Here is a 24,727-nt window from a genome sequence, read left to right as displayed (position 1 = left end):
GCTTTTAGCAAATGAAGTAAAATCTCTCCACACTTAATTCCAGAGCTAGGCCACAGTTAGGTTAGAAAAAGTCAGTTGCTCTCTCCTGCCTGTCTATGCTGGGCTAGGATTCAGTGACTATGGGTCTGGAAGCATCTCTGCTTGATGCTGCCAAGGGCAGAGCAGCAGGAGAGGAGGGAATAGGGGCAGGGGGTCCCAGGGCTCTCGGTGGCCCTGCCTGTACCACTCAGGTTGCACAATTCAAAGAACTTCTTTCACACCCATGGTGGAGGCCCAGGACCCCTAAAACAGGTACCTGGGAAGCTGTAGCAGCTTGGAAATCACTGCAGGATAAGCCTCCTACCATACCTTTGGAACTCCTTGGCTCCAGTCCAGTATCCCTCCTTGCTTTTTGTACCCCAACCCCAGATATTGCTTCAGAGCCTGGACATTATGAATGGACCCCTTGGTTGCCCTGCCCAACAGATTCTGTCCGGCTTCTCATCTTGATGTCAGCTCTGCAGGCTGAGTGTTGATCCTGCCCTATTACTCCCTAGAAATCCAGCCTGGATCCAGCATGCTGCAAGCTGATTCAGACCTTTAGATGGGAGGCTCAGCAGGGCTTGGTGTGAATGGTTCCACTTACTTGGTTAAGAGTGAGGACTCTGGAGCCAGACTTTCCAAACTCTAGCACTGCCACTTACTAACTATCTGACTTGGGTTAGGTACTTTACCATTCTGTGCCTCAGTTTTCCCCATCTGTAAAATGAGGAGATTAGTAATCTCCATCTCATAGGATGGTTAAGAGGATTAAATGAATTAATACTTGTATAAAACATTATATATTATATATATAAATAATATTAAATGAATTAATACATGTATAAAACATTATATATTATATATATAAATAATTCACTAAAATAAATGTGAAACAATATAAATATAATACTAGCTCTTTTCATATTGTATTTTATACATATTTAATATATTACACATTATTTTACATTCATTTTTATACTTGTTTTGCATTAACCTGTATTATTTCATTAAACATTTATGAACATATAAACACAATTATTCATAGTACTATTACTGTTATTATTGTGTACTCTAGATCCCTGCAGGGATAGAGAGACCATGAGTAGTCTTTTCAACTTCCTTGCTTTCATCCAAGGCTAGAGGTACAGATTCCCTAATTTCTACAGACCCTTGTGTGCTATGCAAAGCGGGGTTTAAGTTAGATTAAAACTGACCCCATCACTTGGAAAATTACAGCCTACAATGAACGCCATGTAAATAGTCTTCCTCAGATTCCTACGTTGCCCCTCCTTCAGATAGCTTCATTTCAATTTCTGTAATAATTTTATTTATTTCTTGTCTTATTTCAAAGGCTTTCTATTTCTGGGGCAAATAGCATAAGACAGAAATGTGTCAAAATGTATGCTCTTTGCCATGTGGTTAATTTTAGATCATGTTATTACCAATAACTATTGATTCAGAGGAACAGGGTGAAAAGAATTGCCTTGTCTCTTTCACTTGTTTTCTTGGAAATAGAATGGGGGTAAAGTTTTCCTCTGTCTTCAAAATCACCAGAAATCCATGGATTAAACTTAGCCCCCATAAGCAAAAATGCAACAGAGCCATTGACATCAGTTAAGAGACACCTCCTTACCTTGATGGTAAGTGTGACACTACATCAACCCCCACAAAACCCACTTCCTTACCAGCAAATAGAAAATAATGAGAACATGAACACACTGTCAGCTTCGAGCCCTGAAGGAGAGAGCTGCCTTTGCTTCTGGCAAACATGAAGTCAGACTTCTGGTATTTCTTTCTCCTCTGCTTCCAAGTTGAAGTTCTTACAGGTAAGTGGCCTATTGAATATTTATTACTAAATTATAACTCGAGCGAATGTAAAGAAAAATCAAAGGTAGAAAAGTTAGGCATCAAACAGAAAGTTTTTTTTTTTTTCCCCTAGAGAGTAAGTACAACTGCAGAGGAGCCCAAGCCCACGGCTATGGGTCTTTATGTCACTGTTTTAAGATGAAGAATGTCTCGTCAGACCATTAGAATTTTAAATTACCTGCTTGAAGTTACCTGTTAGTGGATAAAGCAGGAGAGTGACTTACTGTTCTCAGAGAAAGATGAAAGGCAAAATGACTTGTGTCAACAGAATGAAAATTAAATAGTCCTGGCACTGGGGCCGGACACTCTTCCTGAAGGAGAAACTAAAATGAAAGGGCTTTGAAAAGAAGGATTTTGATTTTAATCATATCTGGTTGGTCTTCTGTCAGAAACTCCAGGCTGCCATAGAGTTTTTTCTGACACTGATGTCAGGGTTCTTCCAAAAGGCCAAGGAGTAGTGGATGACGTAAAAACCTTCCCTAGCCCTGGTAGACATTTAAAAAAAAAAACAAAACCAAAAATAAAAACGGAAAACATTCTAAAGTCCTCAGTCCTTTCTCTTAGATGGCGTATATTAGACTCCATTTGAACGGTTGAAACCATGCTACTTACAACTAAATTAATATACATGTTTCTGCTGCTTCTTACTTGATACATTTTCTATTATTTTTGTTTTATCTTTATCTCTGAATCATGTTCTTGAGGTTGGGAAAAAGCAAAGTGGAATTATACTAAATGGGGATTTTCTATTAAAATGAAATGTGAAAGTAAAACTTTTAGGAGATATAATCTTGTTTAGAAATAAATTTTGCAGTGTTACCAGAAGTAGGTAGCCTTTATTTTTCTCCCCAAAGAATTTAAAAAAAAAAAGCATATTGGTCCAATATTTGATTTTGCGGAGTCTCAAGGTGGCTCCAATGCCCTTAAGGGGAAAGAGGAATGAGGGACTAGAGCCTACGTCTCAGTCCCAAGGGCAGTTTGGGGCTGCTGGCTTATTTAACTATGCCTTTTCTACAACCTAGTGAAATCCTTTAGCAGCATGAGCAACAAATGAATAGCTTCGGAATTGATTATTCATTCATTCATTCACTCACTCATCCCTTCATTCACTCAGCACCAAGCACATGCCATGCAGCAGGTCCTGTGCTAGCCGCCATGTGTACAACGATGAGCAAAACCAGATCTGTCCCTACCCTCACGAAGCTAACTGAATGGTGGGGAGAGAGACTTCAATCAAATCATCCCATGAATGAAAGGCAATTACAGACAGAACTCAGTTCTATCAGAGGATGTAACAAAGATGCTTGTGTAGACTGAGTGGGTGTGGAGGTGTGGTTGGGGACTGGGTTCGTCCAAGCCTTTCCTGTGGAAGCAGCACTTGAGCTGAGATTTAAAGGACAAATAGGAGTAAATGGGAAGAATGGTGGGAGGGTTGGTAAGAACATTCCCTATTATGAAATGCTAAGTGCAAGGAACTGTGGCAGGAAGGAATGAAGTCAGTCAGGAAGCTGGAAGAAGGTGGATGTGCTTGAGTACAGAGAGAGAAGAGGTAGGGGATGATGCCAGAGGAGACTGGAAAGGAAAGCAGAGGCTAGACCATTCAGACCATATATTCCACCTGAAGGATTTTGGATTTTCTCCCAAGAACATTGGTTCAAGTCATTGAAGGGTTTGTTTGTACTGCCAAAAAACATCCCAGTGTGCCAAACCCATCTGGGCATTTATGGTGGTGATACTGTGCTGAGGGGATTTGAATTAGCAATGGTGTTACCACTGGGGAAGGATAGATCCAGTCTAGGTGGAATTATTTCTAGTTGTCAGACTAAGCTGATGAATAAATTGTACTTTTGCAATGACATTTATCTTGGATTCTGATTGAATAAAACCAATGTTCCCTCTCATCACACAGAAAACCATGCCACGTGACAAGCTGTTCTCCTATTTGATAGGTGGCAAAACTGGGGCGTGAATGGCTAGGCAGAGATAGCAAACTGCTAACAAAACATCATCACATTGCATTACCCAGCAATTACCATTTTCAAAGTCTCTAAATGCAAAGTAAAGAGCCAAACTGAAGTAAACCAAGCACTTGCAGGTCCTTTCCTTTGGCATATTTTTAATCCTCCCAACAATGTAGGCTTTTTCATCCCATGAAGAGGTAGATATTCTTACTTTCAGTTAATGTTTGAAGACTCTCTGACCAGGAAAGGCTAAGGGATTGGTTACACGGTAAGTAGTGGCAGAATCAAGATTAGAATTCAAATATGTCTGGCATTCCTTCCCACCATGTTGAAGTAGTGGGGATATAACATAAATCTCAAAGGAGAGAAATTCTCATCAGTTTTGTTATTTGGTTGGTGAGTTAAGAGGTCCGAAGTCTTGGTGATTCCCAAAATTCCGTTGATTTCAATGTCAAACTTAACAAAGTAATCTTCTTTTAATGATTCTGGAAAAACAGGAGGCTCCTCATTGTAAAAGGAGGGAAAAATGCGACACTCTACATTTGGAAGACCCGCTTTCTAGACCTTTGGGCAATGGGGACCATGCAGGTGACCTAATGAGTTCTGGTTTGGGAAAGACCACTTTGAAAGCCGTGGAGTGGGAATGATCCAACATCAGATGGTGCTTAATAAATGTGCATGTCTCATGATGTGCTCTAGGCAGGAGCTGCGAGGGTAACCCTTAGGCTCATTTTGAGCCTTTTTTTTTTTTAAGCACAGGGTTTGACTGGTTTATTCTAGGTACATCAGTACAGTTAAATTATTAAAATGCTTGTCATTGCTAATGATAAGGCAAGACCTGAAGGAATTAGAATGTTAAACCAGGGTGGCAGGAAACACTACTGTCTAACTCTTTGCTACTCTACCCTCCATTCCCACCTCAGTTGAAATTTCACCTGGTCCTTTGCTACCCAGTATTGGAATAGCTGACCATCTCTTCCCTTATGGTAATTTGCCTGGTTATGGAAGGCTTCCTGCGCGCACCTTCTAACCAAGATTCTGATGGGAAAAGTGAATGGTTTTAATTTTAACTCCAATTTTGCAAATATTGAGCCTTGCTTTTGTCACCAAGGCAGTGAAGCAGTGGTTCCTGAATTCCAGCACCTCAGGCAAAACAGCCCTTTGGCATCTCCAGCACCTGCTCCTCCCCAGAGTTCAGGGCGAGACCCGTGGAGCTGCAGAGCTGTGCTAACCTTTGAGCCCCTCCTAGTACCTCCTTCTAGTGTTCATACTGAATTTTTAAAAATCCACATTGCCCACCTTTTCTTTCAATAGATGAATTCAGGCCATTCCCACTCAGCAAGCTAAATCTATATTGATTTTATTCCTTCAATATTGTATTTATTTCTATTTATTTTCCTTTGTTGTAGGAGTCTCTTATTTTTGTTGGTATGATGAAGTTTCTTTTAACGCCCCTCCTGCCCTGGGGCCTTTGTAGTCAACCTTCCAAGGTTGACTACACACTTCTTAGTTGACTAAGTCATTATCGTGTTCAGAGCAGCTTGATAGAATGTTCATTTATTTATTATTGCAGTAAAGTAAATAATGACAATGGCCTTGCCCGATGTGTTTACTCCCCAGCCCCCCAGTGACATGAGAACTTCTAAATGTTCTCTTCCCACTCTCATGCTTTCCTGGTAGTGCACCGCTGCCCCATGCATGGGTTTTTTTGAAATAACTTGTTGATCATTACTAAGTTTCCTCTGACAGTATTTCTCTCTTGGTTCAAGAATTCTTTCTTTACACCCACTTCACCTCTTTTCCATGGCAGCATCATTCCGGCCATCTGCTCTTGTCTTATCCCTGTTCTGATCCAATGATCAGAAGACTTCCATTATTTCCTTCACTCTGATGGGTGACTAATACCTTTTCTGGGAATAGGACGCCCGAAGAGCAGTCTTTTCTTTTAATAGTCTGTGGGTATTCATCAACTGTCTGCTGGCCTGTAGGGTTGCGGGTGAATAGTTCCATGCTAGTCTGACTCTCATTCCTTTGCAAGTAACTTAAATTTTTTTTTCCCTAGAGTCTTGTAAGCTATTCATTTCAGTATTGGAATTCAGGAATTCCACTAGGATGTGCCTAGTTCTGTGAGTGTTTTCATTAACATGGCTTGGTGCTGGGTGACCCTTTTCAATCTGCAGACTTAAGTTTTTTGTTTTTGTTTTAATTTCAAGGATATTTTTCTCTCAGTAGTTGTTTCATCATATCTTTTCCTGTGTCTTTTCCCCTTCTTTCTAGAAATGTCTATCACTCTCAGGGAAGATCTTGAGACCATTGTTTGTTCATCATTAGTGAAGAAATTGGCTTTCATAACTTGCCATTGCTGGTAACAACTCCCTCAGATGAAATGGAGTTACAGTTTTAAAAGTACTAGCAGCATATTCCCATTTCTCAGTTGAAACAAAATATGGTGGTGTAGGGAGGACCTAAATTCTCATCTGAGCTTCGCTCACTGTTATATTCACAGACTTGTTTGGCTTTTAAAAACTGGCCTCGGTATTCACAGTTGTAAACAGAGCAAAATCCACAGCTTATGCTGTCTCCCTCTCCTAAGAATATGAGCTTTATACATAAAAAGATTTACTGGGATTTGCAAATTCAAAATATATATATTTAGCAATCATCTGTAGCCTTCAATACCCAAAGAAAAGGCCACATTTACTCCATGAATGGGATCTCTGTGCTACTGCTATTCTAATAAATGGAGTCTATCAAATTGGACGTTTTGAGCATTCTAAGTATAAGAATGTGGCATTCAATACTTTCCTAGGAAAATTCAGAATTTTATTTTGCAAAGTGGAACTTAAGCATTTAGAAAATATGTAACAAACATGAAACCTGTTAGTCAAAAACAATTCTTTTTCATGAATTTGGCATGTGTGGTTGGTCAAAACAGACTGAGATTTGTGAGTTTAAAAAGAGAGTCAGAAATGGGGAGATGAAACTCTTCTGTCTCCTTCATAACCTGCTGAGGCCTGGGTCTAATTTGCCTGAGGAAAAGCTGAGAAAAACAGGTTGTCCTTTGCAAAAGGTGATAGACTTAAGAATTTTGAGTCAGTCAGTCACTAGTTCTGACAGAGTCTTTTGTTTGTCTGAGTCATGTTGCCACAGACATGGCCCTTTCAATGAGCAATTAAGGATCATTTAAATGGAATTTTTTGAATATGAGAAATCAAACTCTTTATAGCTAACATTTATAGTTTTCTAGGGCTCAACACTTTAAAAAAATCCATTCATGAACAACAATAACAACAACAACAAATAAAACCTCTACGGCACTCACAAGTCAAGTTCTGTTCGTTTTGTACTAAGACTAAAGCAAAAATCTGTCAGTAGTTCCTGTTTGCACTTATTTAACTATGATAGAAATTTCTTGTGTATGTAAATCCATACTTTTACCTTTCTACGGGCAGATAAATGACAGAATACGCATCAAGAATTCAGACCCCATCAGAGCAAGAATCCAGACTTTATAGCAGGTTCAAGTACGCAGGGCAGCTCAATACACAACTGCTCATGAATGAGGATGTCTAGGGAAACGCGTGTGTTAAACACAATGTAATTTCACATCAAATAAATGATTTTACATATTTTTTTGGTGTATGATGATCTTTCCAGTCATAGAATACATATGTGGCACCAGTGTGAATCTTACTTTAAGCAGTTGGGACAATTTTATACTCAATATATCTTGAAGGAAAAGAAATGTCTGAAAATAACCTAAATCTAGCTTAATATTAAAAGCCTTTTCTTCTTCTATTTCTTCTTTTTTTCTCAGCAAGTCTCTTTAGCTTCTGTGCTTCAGCTTCTGTAAAATTAGGGATTGGATTACATGATTGCACTAAGGGGCTCCTTAGGAATATGGACTCTGGTCTCAGATTGTCTAGGTTCAAATTATGGCTCCCCCACATTTTGCCTCTATAACCTTGGATCTTGTTCAAGCCTCAGTCTCCTCATCTGTAAAATAAGGATAAAAATAGAAAACCTGATTTAAAAGGCTGTCCTGAACATCAGATGTTACATTGCATGTATTACATTTAAACCCTTAAATGCATGGGAATCACACAATGATTTTAAGCTTAAATATTTATATAACTCTAGACCTATTGGGCTTCAGAGAACTGACTGGGCATCATTTACTCTGAGTCTTTGCTTTTGGACTTGGAAACAAATACTCTCCATTATCCAATAGACAGGGTCTCTTCCTCTGTTTTTCTCGCTCATCTCCTCACTCCGTTGTAGAGCATTCACCAACTATGCTCAGGCTCCTTCTTCTTCTACTCATTCATTCATCTATTATTATTGAGTTTCTAATAGACTCCCGGTCCTGGGATTATTTAAGTGACCATGATTCAGTCTTTATCTTTGTGAAGCTTATGGTTAAATGAGGAATACAGACAAAAATAATGATGATCTAAGCTTATGCACACTATAAATATGTTGGTATAAACAAAGCTTCATTGAGAGCATAGAGATAGGAGTCTATGTCTGGGTCTTAGGGACCAATTTAAACTGATTCTTGGGGGTAGGGCATAGCTCAGCAGTAGAGTGCCTGCTTAGCATGCACGAGGTCCCGGGTTCAATCCCCAGTACCTCCACTAATTACCACCCCCACCAAAAAAAAAAAAAAAAAAAAAAAGATTCTTGAGGAATGAATGAGGATTTCTAAGCAGATAAAGGGGTAATAGGATATTCTAGTCTATGGGAACAGAAGTAACAATGTAAAAAGTTTGGCCTCAAAGTTCAGTGTAGCTTTAACATATACGATCTAGGAAGTTGTGAAAGGATTTTGTGTCATGCCAAGAAAATTTAGGTTTTTGTTTTTTTGTCTTTATCTCATAAGCAACAATGTAATGGAGATTTTTTAAACTGGGGAGTGAAATGCTTTTTCGAAACACAATTTTGGAAGCAGCATAGAAGATGGATTTGGAAGGAGAGACTGTTCTTGAGAAGGCTAGTCGAGAAGATGCTTCCACAGATGAGGGAAAAGGTCCTGGACTAGCAATGGGAATGGAGAAAAGCAATTGAATTCAGGAGACACTCATGACCTACAGTCAACTATACTTGGTGACCTATTGGAGCAGGACAGCCAGACAGAGGGAGAAATGAGGAAGATTCTGAAGGTCTAAGGGTCAGTCTCATGACTCCTTGAAGGAAAGGACTTGGGTTTGGTGAGTGAATATTAAGTTCAGCCTGGAAATGTTACTCTTGATGTGTCAGGGGATATCCAGATACAGATACAGAAAGGAAACTGGAAATAAGGGACTGGAGCTGAGGATGTGTGTGGCTGGAGATGAAACTGTGGGTTACTAGAGTAAAGTGTAGAATCTATTTTAATGACTCTGTAAATATTGCTACAAAGTTTTAATAACACCTCTGGAATTTTTCCATTTTCACAAATAAAACCAGTTTTTACTAGAAGAAAATCGATCTTTCATTTTTTAAAAAATTATACATTCTAGAGCTCCAAAGTTTGTTTAACCCTCTCTGCAGAGTTCCTTTGAGAATAAAAACAATTCACACATTGTGTGTGCGTGTGTGTGCACGCCTGTGTATAGTCTTGGTTTTTTTGAGGTTCTTCTTTTTCTCTTCACACTTTTTTGCCTTCCCTTTCTGCAAATATTAGGACTTTAAATTAGGCTTATTTTGCCTACCCTTGCTAATGATTTCAATCCCTACTTTAGATTCTGGATGCCTCTGAATAATAATGTAAATATAGAAATGATGCATCTATAAAAATCCACTAATTGAGACTCTAAAAGTTTCAGCTAGTAGACTTACAAGAAATGACAGCGCTTTTATGAAAAGTGAAAAAAAGTGGTAGAAAGCATATTTTTTAAAGGCCAGAGTTTCTTAGATCAAATGTAACAAAACCCTAATATAAGCACTGCAGTTTTTAGAACGTCGCCTCTTCCTGCACATTCATGTGCTGTGCTAAGTTAAAGCTTATCAGTGTTGGATTACAGAAATTATTTTTAATAAGCACTATCAATAATTGCAAACTGAGGAGATCTTATCTTTCTATCACTCTGAGACCTTTGTGGAGGTTTGTGGTTAGAAGTCTGAGTTAAGGAGAATAAAGTCAAATTGCTGATTTGTCTCACACCCCTTGTACTGTGTGGGTTTTCTGAGTGCTTTTGCCAAAAAAAATTTCAACCAGGTTATCATACAACTGCTTACAAAGAGTCCTGGCAGGATGGGTTCTAGCAAGACAACCTTACACTGAAGAAATGAAATAGTTTAGATATTAAAAGAATCAATTTGCAAATAAACTTCTGAACCATAGTACAATTCTCAGGTGAATGACCCTTTTCTTCAGAGAATTTTTTTAACAGCTCCCCTAAAAGGAGATACAAATGCTTTTGTCATTTAAAATTTTGAAGATCTAGAGAAATCATCTAATATGAAGATTCTGATTTTAGTCTTGAAACAGTCTATTGATATCAACAATAATGTTATAAAAATCATAGTTATCAGCAGTTCACAGGTTGGAGAAGCTCTATTGGAAAGATTGTAACTTTTAGACAAGGTAATCAATGTGATTAAGATATAGTACTTGTTTTCTTGAGTACTTATAATCCAGGAATACCAACAAGAAGTAAATAGATGTGGTAGAAAAACAATAATGAAGTCTTAATATAGATATTTTAAGTCTCAGCACCAGGATTCAAGAGAACACATTCCTTTTTGTGTTCTTAACAATGCATTAAGTGCTCAGTGTTATAGCATGGCGTTTCTGTTACAAATCACTAGTATGCTGTGGTTACAAAACATCTGGACATTTTAGAACAATCATTGGTCCAGGGGCACCTGTCCTGGCCATCCATTGGGCAAATTTAATGGTTCTGCTCTCTGGAGGATGCAAATAATCAACTAGATTTAAACCTGTCGTCTTCCCCTCCTTAGACACAAAAGAGCTAAGAAAATCTTCAATCATCTAAGCAAGTCTTTATGGACCCGGTGGATACTTAGAATAGTTAAAGAACCTACTTGTTTAAAGCACAGGCAGATATGTTCATTAGTTGAAGAGGTGTCTTTTGTGCTTGATTGTATATTTGCACGTACTTGTGTGCAGAAGAAAGGCAACATACCATTGCTAACCTTAGGATCACGTCCCAGCTGTAAGCTGTGTAATCCTGGGCAAGATACTCACTTTTCTGGCCACAGTTTAGTTTGACAAATTTAGATGTAAAATTTTGAATAAAAAGGTTTAACAGGATCATTCCTAAGAGCCCTTTTGGTGCTTATATTCTATAGTCTATGATTTATCCCCCCAGACTTATCATATCACTGAGATCTACATATTCAACCATCTGCCCATCCATTCATCCATTCAGTAAATATTTATTGTGATGTACAACACACCAGGTACTATTGTAGATACTCAGGATAGTGAATAAAATAAAAAGGTCCCTGGTTTTAAAGTTTACATTATAGTAGGGCAGCCAGACAACAGACATGTAAACAAATAAACCAGACGGTGGTACTTTGTCTCAGGTAATACGCTAGAAAACGACTTGCTGTGTACTTTGGCCCGAGTGGTTCAGTGGGTACTGGAGAAGTAAGAAGCAGCCATGTGAAAATCAGAGATAACATTCCAGGCAAAGAAACAACAAAGTCAGAGTCCTGGGGACCAGCTTCTTGCTTTGAGGAATAGAAAGGAGAGCAATGTGACTGCAGTGCTGTGAGTGACTGGTCTAAATGATGTTAGCAAGCTTGGGTAGATCATGCAGGTCATGGAAACAAGGATCAGGAATTAGATTTTTATTCTGAGATGAGATGGATGTTTTATAAGCAGGACGATTACACCATCTGATTATGGATGAAAGAAGATTATTCTGGCTTCCTTGAGGGTTGTGGATGGTCCAATGGCATGAGTGAGAGCAGAAAATTAGGACTGCTCCTGCAGTCCCAGAGAGAGATGATGCTGGTTTGGACCAACTGCAGTTTAGATGGAAGAGAAGCCCAGACAGGTTCTATTGGACACAAAACAGAAATACAGGAAATTAGACTTTCTTCCTGTAGACAAATCCCATAAGACTCAGTCTGTAGTGACCACTCTCTGGCTTCTTGTGGTTGTCTGCTTCCATTACATTTCCTTTGGTTGTTGCTAGTGGCACTTCAACCTCAGATTGTACCCCAAATCTTTCATGTGCTCCAGAAGTTGTATGACTTCAGACAAATAATCTAATCTGTCTGGGCCATCAGTTATCTGTACGTGGAAAACTGAGACTTGCTGTATCATTTCGAAGCTTGCCAGGTTTGACTGTGTATGATGCTGGGCAGAGGTTGAATCATGTTACAGGAAACACAAGTGTGAAGGCAAGTGTTTACAGGATGTCTGAAACATGTACAGACAGTGTGTATGAGGAAGGATATTTTGGAGGATGATTTGATATTAAAAGGTAGTATGTGAAGAAAATTGAGGCTTGATAGAAAGGAAGAAAGAGCAAGAAGAAAGAGACTGATGAGGGGAACACTCACAATTCTCAACTACTGGTATGGCAGGGGAACTGACCAGATTGGAGACCCAGTCAAAACAGACACTGACTATAAAAATTGATGCTATCACATCAGCACTCCTGGTTGAATATTAGACTTGGAGATAAGAACATCCAGGGAAGGCAGAGAAAATATTCCAGCTGTTTCTGCAGTTATAAGAAACTAAGGTATTCAGATATTCCTTAAATTGTCTATCCTTTAAATGCTTGAGTCATGGTTACAGGAATGATCTTCTTTTGATACTGTATTTCAAATGTCATCAAAGGCTAAAGAGAACTTGTGATTAGGTATTTGAGTATATCTGTCCCACAGGGGCCAAAGTAATTATAAAGCAATTGATTAAATGTCATAACTGATTTCTTTAGTTGAAAACATTCAAATAACAGACTAAGAATTGTCAAATGTTTGTCCAGATGGAAAACTTAAGCATTGAGTATGTTAAACTTGAGTCTGGCTTCTTATGACCACATTTAATAATAAAAAAATGACCTAGGCAGTTTTTAGATTAAAAAGAATAATTTGAATAATTAAGAGTGCCCGATAGAAATGACATTTTGGATTCTCCAGTTTACTTCTTTGGTGTCAGTGGCCACACCCTTGGCACTGTCACTCAAGAAAAACTTAGGTCGTCTTCTAGTCATACCTAAATGCTTTTATGGGCCAAGAAGATAGTCTCATTTATTTTCATTTCTCCTGACTTCCTGGAATAGCCCAGTAAGATGCTGGGACAGAGGGAGGATTATGGAAACATGGTTTCTCCTCTGGAGGACCCAACAGCAAAGTCATAACTCTTGATTGTTCACGGTCTCATCTGGATATGTTCTCATCCTGAATCTGCAGAGAGTAAGTGTTGAAAAGAACTTTAAGATGTCTTGGTCTCACTTCTTCATTTCATAGATGAAGAGACTAATATCCAGATCGGTACCCTTGTCACAGAGACTTGCTAATGGCAAAGGCAGAATTTTCCTCTGGTTTCCTTGGGAACCACTGCATCGCACTTCCACCACCCTGCACCTCCAATCACGATATTTCATCTTGTGTTGGGCTATAGTATAGTATAGCATAGTATGGGCACAAAAGGAGAAAAGCTGCTGACAAAACCATCTTCAGAAATAGAAGACAATGCATCTGTGTCTGTGTGCACACGAGGTGGCCGCAGCCACTTTTGCTCCAAGATCTCTCTGTGGTTTACACGCTGCCATTCTAAAGTCCTTGGGAAATTTGCTGTGAGCATTTCTAAAGGAACCGTGAACCAGTCCACTGATGTTATCTTCTGCAACAGGCAGTGAAGACATAAGCATCAAAGCAATAGTAGTGCAACAGAATTACTTCCAGACAAAGAGGTCCTCATGCAAAACACCTTTCATTTTAATCCAAGGTAGATTAGACCCATTCTCATTCGATCAGTTTTTTCCCTGTGCATTTTGCTTTTATTGTTCCCTCTGTCTTTAAAATAAAAAAAGCATTATTTTTCTTCTGTATACTTTGAAAACTATTTTATTCTAGAACAAAACATCTATTCAGAAAAGTGAGCAAACATAAATGTGTGATGTAATGAGTAATTACAAAGCATATTACCTTATTCCTACAGTCACCGCAGGTCAAGAAGTAAAACCCTGTCAGCACCCAGAAGCCTCTCCTCTCGGAGTTTTCCTTTCTGATTCCAACTCCACCTCCTCTTTATACAGAGGCAGCATACTGAATTTTGAGATATTCATTTAGGTTGCCTGTTATGTTTGTATTTGTTTAGTCATTATGCAAGAACTCACAATATACATACCTCATTTATTAACGTTTCAGGTTACGTATACCTTCTCTATCTTCCTAGACAAAATGTTTTAGGTTGACACTTTCTTTTAGCACACTGAAGATGAAAGACGTAATTCCACTGTATCATGGCTTTTATTGTTGATATTGAGAAACCACCTGTCAGTCTAACAGTTGCTTCTTTAAAGGAAATCAGTCTCTTTTCTCTGGCTGCGTTTAAGATTTTCATTATAATATGTCTAGATGTGCATTTTTTTTTTAACAAATCTGCTTGTGATTTGTTGGGATTCTTGAATCTGTGAAATATAATTTGCATTCTGAATAATTTGTCTAACCTAATTTTTCAGTTCATCAACTGTCTCCTTATCTAATATGCTATTAACCTCTCCATTGAGTTTCTAATCTCAGTTGGTGTGCTTTTTGCCAGTTCTAGTTGGTTCTTTTTCAAACCAGTTGACTTTTTTTTGTTAGTTTCCTGTTCTCGATAGATATTATTACAAGTTTGTCTTTTATTTACTTAAACATAGAAAGCTCAGTTGTCTTATCTTAGGGACCTGAAAATTTAAGTATATGACTGTGTATTTGTTTTTGTAGTCTGTGTTTCTGTTGTCTTGTTTTCTTGGTGTCTGATTATTTTTTATGGTGTGTTTGTCATTATAATTAGGTATTATTTGTAGATATGATTTAAGGCCTATGATGTAAATCTCTTCTTCCTGGAATAGTTTACATTCTCACTTTCAAAAGTTTAGAGGTGATAATAATCTAAAATCACCTAAAACAAAGTTTAATTATTGAGATTTTCTGGACCATTGAAGTGCTTTCAAGGTGGACTATAGTCTGCATGAAGGCTGGTTTACCTGTATTTTAAGGATGTAACCCTTTGGGATCTCAGATTATGGAGGAGAGTTTTTTTTTTTTTTTTAATAGATTTCTCACTTGCAGACTCTGAGAACTGAGACAAAAGTTTGAATCTGGGAGAACAGCACATGCTCTCAGAGTAAGAGCAACTTCTAAGCTATTTATCTCTCTAGATTCTGGTTCTTCAAATTTACCTAGTAATCTCTCTTCCCTTTTTTTTCAGCTCTTTATAATCCTTTAAATTAATATTTTTAGACATTTCATTCAGCATTTTTAGTTGTTTTGGCATGGGAATTGGTTTAAATAATCTAGACTGCCATATCTGAAATCTAGAACACTTGTGAGCATTTTCACAATCAAATCTCCAATTTGAAAATCTATTCCCTAGCAATATGAAAGACATGAATTAAAGCCTAGAGATATTAAGAAAAAGAAGCAATCTTTTGTGGAGAATCTTAAATAAAATAATGCACTAGTGGAAGCAGGGTTGTGGCACTTGAATCCTCCTGTAGAATGCTAGCCCTGTTGTAAAGTGGGACAGTTCTTTCTGAAAGCAACATTGCAGTGCATAGTGTTATAATGTTTTTAGACATTATGACCACATGTCAAATTTTTACATAAAAGTCAAAATGCTGAAAATAACCCCAACAGTCAACATTAGTGGGATGCTTTAACAAATTATAATAGAGTAACATTATGGCCTTTTATATAGTTATTTAAAAAGATAATTATGATGACTATGTAAAAAATGGAATGTTTATGATATAACATTAAATGACAATCGGAGAACACAAAGTAACATGTTTCCCGTATAAAATAACGATCTGGAAGATAAAGAGCAAAAAGGCACAGATAGTATTTCTATTTCACTAGAATGGAAGGACTAGGTAATTTTTTTCCCTTAAAAATTCCTTGAGTTTGTTACATAGTTTTCTCAAGAATAAAAACAGGGATTTCAAACTTTAAACTAATAATATTTTTTCCCAATTTCAGCATGAAACTTTGTCACATTAAAAAAAGAAAAGAAGTAATAGAAAGAAAAAAGGAAGGCAAAGAATAGTTTGAACTTATAATTGAGTAACTTGGAATCTGCAACCAGGCCAAGACTATTTCAGTTTCTTCCTTCTGTGATCTCTTTGTAGCTCCCCAAAACAACCTTGGCTTCCTATAAGCTTAAAATTTATTTTAAAAAAATGAAAAAAGAAACAAAAGTCTGGGGCTAGGACTTTTATCATCAGACTTTGATTCAGTTCTCAATGAAGGAGGTTCAGAGAAGACACGTTTCTATCATTTGAAAATGATTTATCTGTTCTTCTGCTCTCTAGCAGGAAGGAGTATTGTAAATATATATTTATATATCATTATTCATTTTTAAAGCTATTTTGTGCTTTAAAAAGTTTTTTTCCCCCTCAACTACACGTCTTTCCCCAGCTCTCTCATTATTTGACTAAGGTGCTAATCCTTCTTCAGTTCCAATTTTCAGTCTCTTTCTCAAAGTGACATTATCTGATTCTATAATCAAAATTACAGCCCAACCACCTTTATTTGAATTGTACTACATTCCTGGCATGAATTATGGTGTATTACTGTATATTTACTTGCTTATCATCTGTCTCCAATATGAAATCTGCCAAAGGGTAAGAATCATTTCTGTTTGGTACACCCTATGCAAATACATTATTTAATATATTGCATATTATATATTCATATATACAAACAAGTCTCTGCTTAGGTTTTTTTCCTAAGGCACAATTTTACCTTCATGTTCTATTTTTTGGTTGTGAAGTCCTTTCGTTTTGATGCAATAAAAGTGACTTTAGGAAGAGAAGAGATTATTTTTGTGTTCAAATATAATTATTAAGGCAAGAAATCATAAAACGTCACTTTTGCTTTGTTTTCTTTTTATTTTTTTATCCAGGAGAATTCAATGATTCTGCCAAGTCTGAGATGTTTATATTTCACAATGGAGGTGTACAGATTTTATGCAAATACCCTGATATTGTCCGACAATTTAAAATGCAGTTGCTGAAAGGGAAGAACACGCTCTGTGAGCTCAGTAAGACACAGGAAAGCGGAAACACGGTCTCCATTAAGAATCCGAACTTCTGTCAATTTGAATTATCCAATAACAGTGTCTCTTTTTTCCTGTATAACTTGGATAGTTCTCATGCCAGCTATTACATCTGCAAACTATCAATTTTTGATCCTCCTCCTTTTCATATAGATATTCTAAGCAGAGAATATTTGAATATTTACGGTAAGACTTTTTTTCATCTTCTAAACTTATGAGTACACATGCATTTTAACTGTTTTTCTCAGTAGGGAAAACAAAAAAATAAGTATCTTTTGCACCAGAGTTCATTTTGGTACAATTGATGGCAATAATTTATGATGAAATATGCAAAGGTATTTATTAATAATAAAAATAATTAGTATTAATCAGTAATATGCAATTTAATCATTAGAAATATGTCATGTTGTCTTTAAAACACATATACTATTAGAATTCAGGAAAAATTTAGGACAAATATCTAAACCCAAGGCTTAATGGCTATCCCTCTATTCACTCACAATTTAAGGTTTTGGTTTGCGGATTTGTGGAATTAAGTGAAATGATTGAAAACAATAGTTTTATAACATTATTTTTCCTAGTTACTGTTTTGCAAAAATATAGACTGCAAAGTCTTTTCCATTAATCACATTTGTAAACACATATGTGCACAGAGTCTTTTAGGTTTTAGTTTTTGGATCCTTGCTATCATACTGAGGTGATGTTTTTTATTTACGATTTACTGGATTTCATGATTGTAATGAAGACAAGCTTCACTTGATTCAATAGCTCTTTTAAATGAACTTGTGATTCAGCACTGACAGAAGAGATTTAATTCTGAAGTTTTCCTTACCCATATCTTTTCTCCTACTTAGAATCACAGCTTTGTTGCCAGCTGAAGTTCTGGTTACCCATAGGATGTGCAGCTTTTGTTGTAGTCTACATTTTTGGATTCGTCCTTACATGTTGGCTTACAAAAAAGGTGAGCAACCTTGATCTTCTCTTGCCCCCGCTGTACTGAGGAATATCAGCAGTTACTTACTCATCAAAGTACGTATTGTTCCCGCCAGAGTAATTTGTTCAACAGGTAGACGCTTTCTTGTCCTCAAAATCTGCCTCTGAATTAAACTACCAACGTGGAACAGAAACTTATTTACTTCATAGCTGCTTCATTCCAAAAAGAATTCAGTGGCTTACAGAGAGAGATGTTATTATTATCATTCAAAAAAGATGAGGAAATTGGGGTCATGGAAAGACAAAAAGGCAGGAGGAAGATTACAATGTAAAAATAGATGCTTCTGACTTTTAAAAATTATTCCATGTGGACTACAAATTTGATTCTAAGTTTCCAGAGTCAGGGCAGATGAAGGTATTACTTATAAGTTCTCCTCAACTAGTTAATTAAAAACCAATCAGTGAGGAAGTCTTATAAGGAGCCATCAGTAGTTGAGAAGGAACTTGCTAGCTTCTTTTATTTTTTAATTTTTAAGTTAATTAATTAATTTATTTTGAATGGAGGTACTGGGGATTGAACCCAGGACCTCATGCATGCTAAGCATGCACTCTACCACTGAGCTATGCCCTCCCCCACCTTGCCAGCTTCTTTACTTGGTAAGTTACTAGGACTCCTTGCTTTTACAGAAAACCACTGAAAAGCTGTGCAGAAAGATAAAACAATAACAATAATAACAACAAAAATCTCTCTGTGCTGGGGGATATTCTTTTAGTCTTTCCCAATGCAGATTCTCAGTCAAAGAACTTACACCATTCTCTGTATTAGGCAAGGTTGTTAGCATCCTCAGGTACATCCCCAGTGTGATCATCAGCCAGTATGCACAGCTGTGCTGGAAGGGAGTTTGAAAAGTGAGATAAAGAAGGAGGAGAGTGAGATGAGGCCCCATGGTCTACATTTACTAGGGAAAGAACAGTAAAGGCATAAATGAGAAAAGACTCTTGTTCAGCAGAGTCTTTTTATTTAAAGCCATTTTCATATTGTTCTCCTACTTAGCCAAAAGTTAGGAGGCTAAGTCGCGTTATAACACTTTGTCAGATACCGCTTCAACAAAGAGTAGACAGCAGTCACAAGCACACACACACACACACACACACACACACACACACACACACAGAGCACAGGGACGGAGATGGGGAAGGGCAGAGGACAAACGATGTTTCTGACTTTTCCTGCAGAAGTACCGCTCCAGCGTGCACGACCCTAACAGTGAGTACATGTTCATGGCTGCAGTGAACACCGCGAAGAAGCCTAGACTCACAGGTACAGCGACTTGTGGGGGTTTGGGAAGGGAAGAGCATTCTTTACATGACGTCTAAAATTTTAATTTTTAAAGGAAGAGAAAATGTCTCTAAGAGTGAATTTTACCTTTTTCTGTAAAAAAAAAAAAAACAAATTTTAATTTTAGATGCAAGTTTACTTTCTCCAGTTCATTGAAAATAAACAATAAGTTTGTAAACCACTATTAAAAATAGCCCAGAAGTTCACAAACCACTATTGTAGCACGGCGATTTTCTCACTGATATTATAAAAATGGGGAGATTCCAAGTCTTCCCTGTTAAAAAGTTCATTAAGTCATACGATGAGATTTATTGAGTATCAGTTAAGTGTATTACTGAGTGAGGCACTGTGGGAGATACAGAGATAGGGAGATTTTCAATTGAGATTTGGAAGAAAGATCTAGGCAGGTGTTCCCAAGGGGAAGAAGGAGAAATCGGTGAAGATGTTATTTCGATGTAAAGAATGTGCATGAGAAATTGGATGGCCATGGAAGGTTAATTAAGTGGGACTTTGACCTTTTCCTTTCAGTGTGAGCGTTGTCAACTTGAGTGTTCTCAAGCTAAGGAGCACCCCAGGGAGTCAGAAGTATCCATTTTTAATAAATCTTACGCTTCTGAGGTTGCACTAATGGGAGGCTTGTCAAGAGAAAGAAGCCACTGCATTTTTGCCACCACTCCGTGGCGAAGGACTTGTATACAAGGGCTGCACACAGCATCTGTAGTCATGGAATTACAGCATGGAAAGGAGATGAGTGCTCCTTTCGTCCATCTCCTCATTTTTAAGATGAAAGAAATTGATGCCCAGGGTGTTCGGTGATTCTTTGGTTCCCGCGATTGTTGATATCATAGCTTTGACACTTGAAAGAGCTTGTGTTTCATTACTTTGCTATTGAAAGAAAAGAATCTTTCATTCTTTCAATGTCTGTGCTCATAATAAGGTGTCTGTCTTACTTTGGGTCCCTGAAAGCAGACCACGAGACAGAGACTTGGGTGCAAGTAGTTTATTTGGAAGGTGCCCCCAGGAAGAAGGGGTGGGGGAGCAGGGAGAGTGAGACAGGCAAGAAGGAAAAACCAAATGCAGGTTGCATTACTCAGATCTCAGCCAGAGGCCACAGGACCCCTGAGAAGTATACAGACATCTCCCAGAATTGTTCTTCTGAAGGCTGGCAAGTGGGGCATTTATCCACTGGCTCCCATGCCTGCAGGGTGCATGAATCTTCTTTATTTCTGAGCTGTGCTCTGTGCAGACAATGAGCCTGCTCTCAAGCCTTCAGAGCAAGCCCTGAGGCAGAAAAGCAGAGAAATGCATGGTGGGACTGTTGTGCTAGAACTGCCAGCCTAGGCAGAAATGTCCACCCGAACTGCGGCTGGAATCAGAGGTTGGCAGTTTCACAGTCCACCCACCAAGCCTAGCGTCTATCTTGCAATTACACGTAAACCAACAGGAACTGCAAATGGCCAGAATGAAAGCTTCTTGAGGGTAGGCAGCATCTTTCTCCTGTATTCTGAAAGCACTACAGGTACCAGGCAGAGCATGTCTCAGCACCTCTGTCAAGTATTTGTTGTGTGAACAGCACTGTGCTGAGTAATGTGTATTGGGTAGAGAGGGAGGGAAGATCTAAGACAGTCCTTGTTTTCAGTTTGTAACGCCATTGGGAGAGGTAAGATGTTTGCGTGGAGGGTGGAGTCACATAATAGTGTCAAAAATACTCAATTAATTGCAAAATGTAGAGTGCAGATAAAGCCTGCTATAGGAGTCAGGAGTGGGACGGGTAAAACGCCACAGAAAATGTGGAGCTGGTGCTCAGTCTTGAAGAATAAAGAAGAATTTGGATGAGGTACATGTCTGCGTGTATGTATATGCATGTGTGTTTACAAGAGGCAGAGGAAAAGGGAAAGCTTATTGAAGGGGATTGGCACATGGAGAGCCTTTTAAGAATTTATGTTAAATTTTTGTTACAGATGTGACCCGTAATATAGAACTCTCTGGCACCCAGGCATGAACCGCATCGGCCAGTTCCCTCCAACTTGAAGTGCAAGATTCCCTCACGTCCTGGACCACAGAGAGTCTGACTTGATTTGACTACATATGGTCTCCTGTTGGTGTTTTGTTCAATCTGGATCAGTGACTATATCAGTCCGCAGGGATTTTAACAGACTGCCTCAGTACTGTTGGGTTCTCTCAAAACAAATACCCTCTCGCGACTAGCTTTATAGAAAGCCCCGCTCATGTGTGCTCAACAAACAGACCTCACTGGGATGGAATCCCTGTCTTCACATCTGCTTCTAGCAATGCACCAGCCAGTAAAACAAACACATCTACAAAAATGTTTCAAAGATGCCAAGGGTATTGAATCTGCAAAGCAAATGGGCAGGCGAAGGCCAGAATCTGTCTGCATTTCACTAACAGACTACCTCTTCTTCCCATAGGGATGAGCATTTCTTTTCCACTCAGACACTGGAGGGAGATGTTTCAAATCTGTAGTTATTTTATTTTAAGGTGTGGACGCGTAACTATAGCATACTAGTACCTTCGTACACAGCTCTCTTCTCCCAGTTTCTGAACCCCAGTTGATCACTGCACCCAGAGTTTAGAAGCCTTCTTCTGCCCTCAATTTTCCTTTTAAAAATACTTCCACGTAACTATTTGACAGACACTCTGAGTATGGAGCTGCATCTACATTTTTTTCCTTCTGCTGCTCAATTATATATATTGCTGCAGCCTGATGAATATAACTTGCCTACATTTTCCATAAACAAGCATATTTACTCCAGAATGACATCTTATTTCCCCAAATTCAGTTAAAATGGTTTACTTTGCTGACTCGTTGACATTAGGGGTAGGAAGCATTGTCTAGAATCAAAAGTGACTTCATTTTATGATACTGGTTTCTACCATTCTCTATGTTTTCATGGTGCTATTAATCACAAGTTAGGCTGTTTTTGTAGCTCATGTTAAAATTGCAAACAAAGAAACCCATCTATCGTTGTCAAGCACTGTCCTGGGGGGTAGAGCCCGTGATCGGTTCAGCACGAAGGCTGCAGTTCTTGGAGGTCGCTGCCAAACCACGGCCGTGCTGCTGCCTCTGGGCTTGACAGGTTGGGATTCCCAGAGTTGAGAGACTCTGCTGAGCCAGGACAACCAGGTGCTCTTGCCCCCAGAGTTTGAAGTCACCCTGGGGATCAGAGTGGGTCTGCCTGCATTTGTACCTTCAGGATTTGTGAAGAAGCCCAGATGTGTCAGGAAACATCTGCATGATTCCCTCTCCTAGAAACCATTCAGCCTGGAGACTGGCCCTGGCCCCTCAAGACAGTCTTCCTTTGAATTTGATTCGGTTGGAAAGATTCTTAAGTACATGTAACATGTGATTATTCTTAGCTGAAATATTTTCTCTATGTCCTGTTTGCATGCCCAAGGTTTCTGAAACAGCCAATGTGTATGTGACAACGTTTTCAATTTAGGTAAAATGGGATTATTCAGTGGTTTTAAAATTTGTAGTTGCCTGCTTCTAGTTTACTTTAAAAGTGAGACCTGATGTGTCATTATGCATACTTATATTGTTTTAAGCATGTGTAATGCTGGATGTGTACAGTACAATACTGAATTGGTAATTTGAATCAAGTACAGTGTTCTCGGCTTTCAGCTGACTCGGACAACCTGGCTGGCTTTGCAGAGGTGATCCCCGAGTTGTCTGCAGCTTTCTGTGTGGGGTGGCAAGTGGGGAGGACAGCCTTCGTGTGGCCCGCCTCGCCTGGTTGTCCAGGCTGTGCCCGGAAGGGCAGCCTCATCCTTAGCACTGGACATTTCAAAGTGAATGACTAAAGGCTACAATTTCTGTGAAATAAAAATTGGTTTTTAGAAGAGCTAATTATGAAATAGATTTTAGCAGTAGTAGGAAGCTAAAGAATAAACATCTGATATTCAGCTGTGGAAAATATCTCAGTGCTTTCCTGGGGGAGGGTAACGATTCCTGTGGCCAGCCCTTGCAGCTTTGACCTTGTTCTCAAAGATCCCGACACTACTTGGACCAGTTGCTCTTTTCATTTTCATTAAAAAAAATTCTTTTTTGAAACAACCACAATTGTAGAGTAGTTGGAAGTCCAGCAAAAGGACTGTTCTTCTCCTAAGTTTCGACCTCATACCCTATCACCTCTAAGTAGCAAATATATGTATGTTTATACACTCCTATATACACTCTCCTCCACAGAAACAATACAATTACAATATCAGAAAATTAACATGGATACATTGCTGCCACCCAACTCTCAGACTGCATTCAAGTTTGTCCAGGTGTCCTTCTAATGTATTTTCTGCAAAAGATTCTGTTCAGAATCTCCCTCTGCCTTTAGCTGTCACATCTCTGTTGTGAACTTCAGTCTGGACAGTTTCTCAGCCTAACTTTAATGGCCTTGGCTCTTTTGAAGATTACAGTTATTTTGTAGAATGTCCCTCAGTTTGGGTGGGTCTGATGTTTCTTCGTAATTAAACTTAAGTTAGCAATCTTTAGCAAAAATAACACAGAAGCGATGCTATGTTCTTTTAATTGCATCCTATTATTGCCTCAAAAATCTTGATTTCTTAGATTGCTGATAACGTTCATTTTGATCACTTGACTAAGGTGGTGTCTGTCAAGCTTCTCCTCTGTAAAGTAACTCTTTTCCCCTTAAAGTTAACAAATCATTCATGGGGAGATACTTTGAAATCTTATGAGTCATCTGTAACTTATCAAAGTCTCAATTTATTCATTTGTTCATTTATATATGTATGATTTCCTATTCTATTCAATGGGTAAACATTTGTTACTATCTTTATATTATTTTGATGCATAAGTTGTCCCATCCTTGAACAGTGGGAACCTATTCAAACCGGCTCTGGTGTCCTTGACCGTGTACCCATCATTCTTTCAGCACTTCCTTGCTTTCTGGCAGAACAAGACATTCCAGGCTCAGCTCACGTTTTCTCCGTCCCAGTGCTGGAATCAGTTGTTTCTCCAGGGAGCTCTTATTTCTCTGCGTGGGCAATGGTTTTTAGAAACCAAGATTTAGACATCAGTAAATGCTCATTACTCTTGGGACTCCCCTGCTCTGGGACACTCAGTGGACAGAACTGGGACACACACCCATGGACGCTCAAATATAGATGTAAATGTGTATGTGTGTGTATACAAATGTACATGTATACATAAAGTACAGATGTAAATGTGTGTATATACACACACATATATACATATATACATACGTAGATACACTTCCGTCTATATTGATTTCTGGGCCCATGTCTGTATTGTAGAAATTGATGAGTTCTCACTTATGTTTTTAATTCTAATACAACACTATAGAGTTCTTTCTAGATTTACTCTTCTCTGTTACT

The 24,727-nt window shown here is 38.4% G+C and overlaps 1 protein-coding gene across 2 annotated transcripts; it reads left to right on the top strand.

Moving 5' to 3' along the window:
• Nucleotides 1–1,715: 1,715 nt before the first annotated feature.
• Nucleotides 1,716–23,281, top strand: ICOS (inducible T cell costimulator). 2 transcript variants are annotated; one of them, XM_064485064.1, is made up of 6 exons: nucleotides 1,725–1,847; nucleotides 8,731–9,058; nucleotides 16,933–17,271; nucleotides 17,940–18,046; nucleotides 19,255–19,339; nucleotides 21,319–23,281. In XM_064485064.1, exons 3-6 carry the CDS (start codon nucleotides 16,962–16,964, stop codon nucleotides 21,357–21,359), a joined length of 543 nt encoding a protein of 180 aa, XP_064341134.1. In that variant the 5' UTR covers nucleotides 1,725–1,847; nucleotides 8,731–9,058; nucleotides 16,933–16,961; the 3' UTR covers nucleotides 21,360–23,281. The 2 variants fall into 2 exon arrangements, with proteins under 2 accessions (XP_010990059.2, XP_064341134.1); XM_010991757.3 differs by lacking the exon at nucleotides 8,731–9,058 and having other exon boundaries at nucleotides 1,716–1,847.
• The last annotated feature ends 1,446 nt before the right edge of the window (nucleotides 23,282–24,727 follow it).

Source organism: Camelus dromedarius, chromosome 4 (assembly GCF_036321535.1).
Source record: "Camelus dromedarius isolate mCamDro1 chromosome 4, mCamDro1.pat, whole genome shotgun sequence".
NCBI lineage: Eukaryota > Metazoa > Chordata > Mammalia > Artiodactyla > Camelidae > Camelus > Camelus dromedarius.
This window is presented reverse-complemented; position numbering and strand designations above follow the sequence as displayed.

What these genes read in the sequence shown, in the direction of transcription:
- ICOS (XM_010991757.3), top strand. Translation starts at nt 1,790, where the DNA reads ATGAAGTCAGACTTCTGGTATTTCTTTCTCCTCTGCTTCCAAGTTGAA. An exon ending in AGAATATTTGAATATTTACG is followed by an intron (nt 17,272 to 17,939) that starts GTAAGACTTTTT and finishes TCTCCTACTTAG; the next exon opens with AATCACAGCTTTGTTGCCAG. An exon ending in CATGTTGGCTTACAAAAAAG is followed by an intron (nt 18,047 to 19,254) that starts GTGAGCAACCTT and finishes CTTTTCCTGCAG; the next exon opens with AAGTACCGCTCCAGCGTGCA.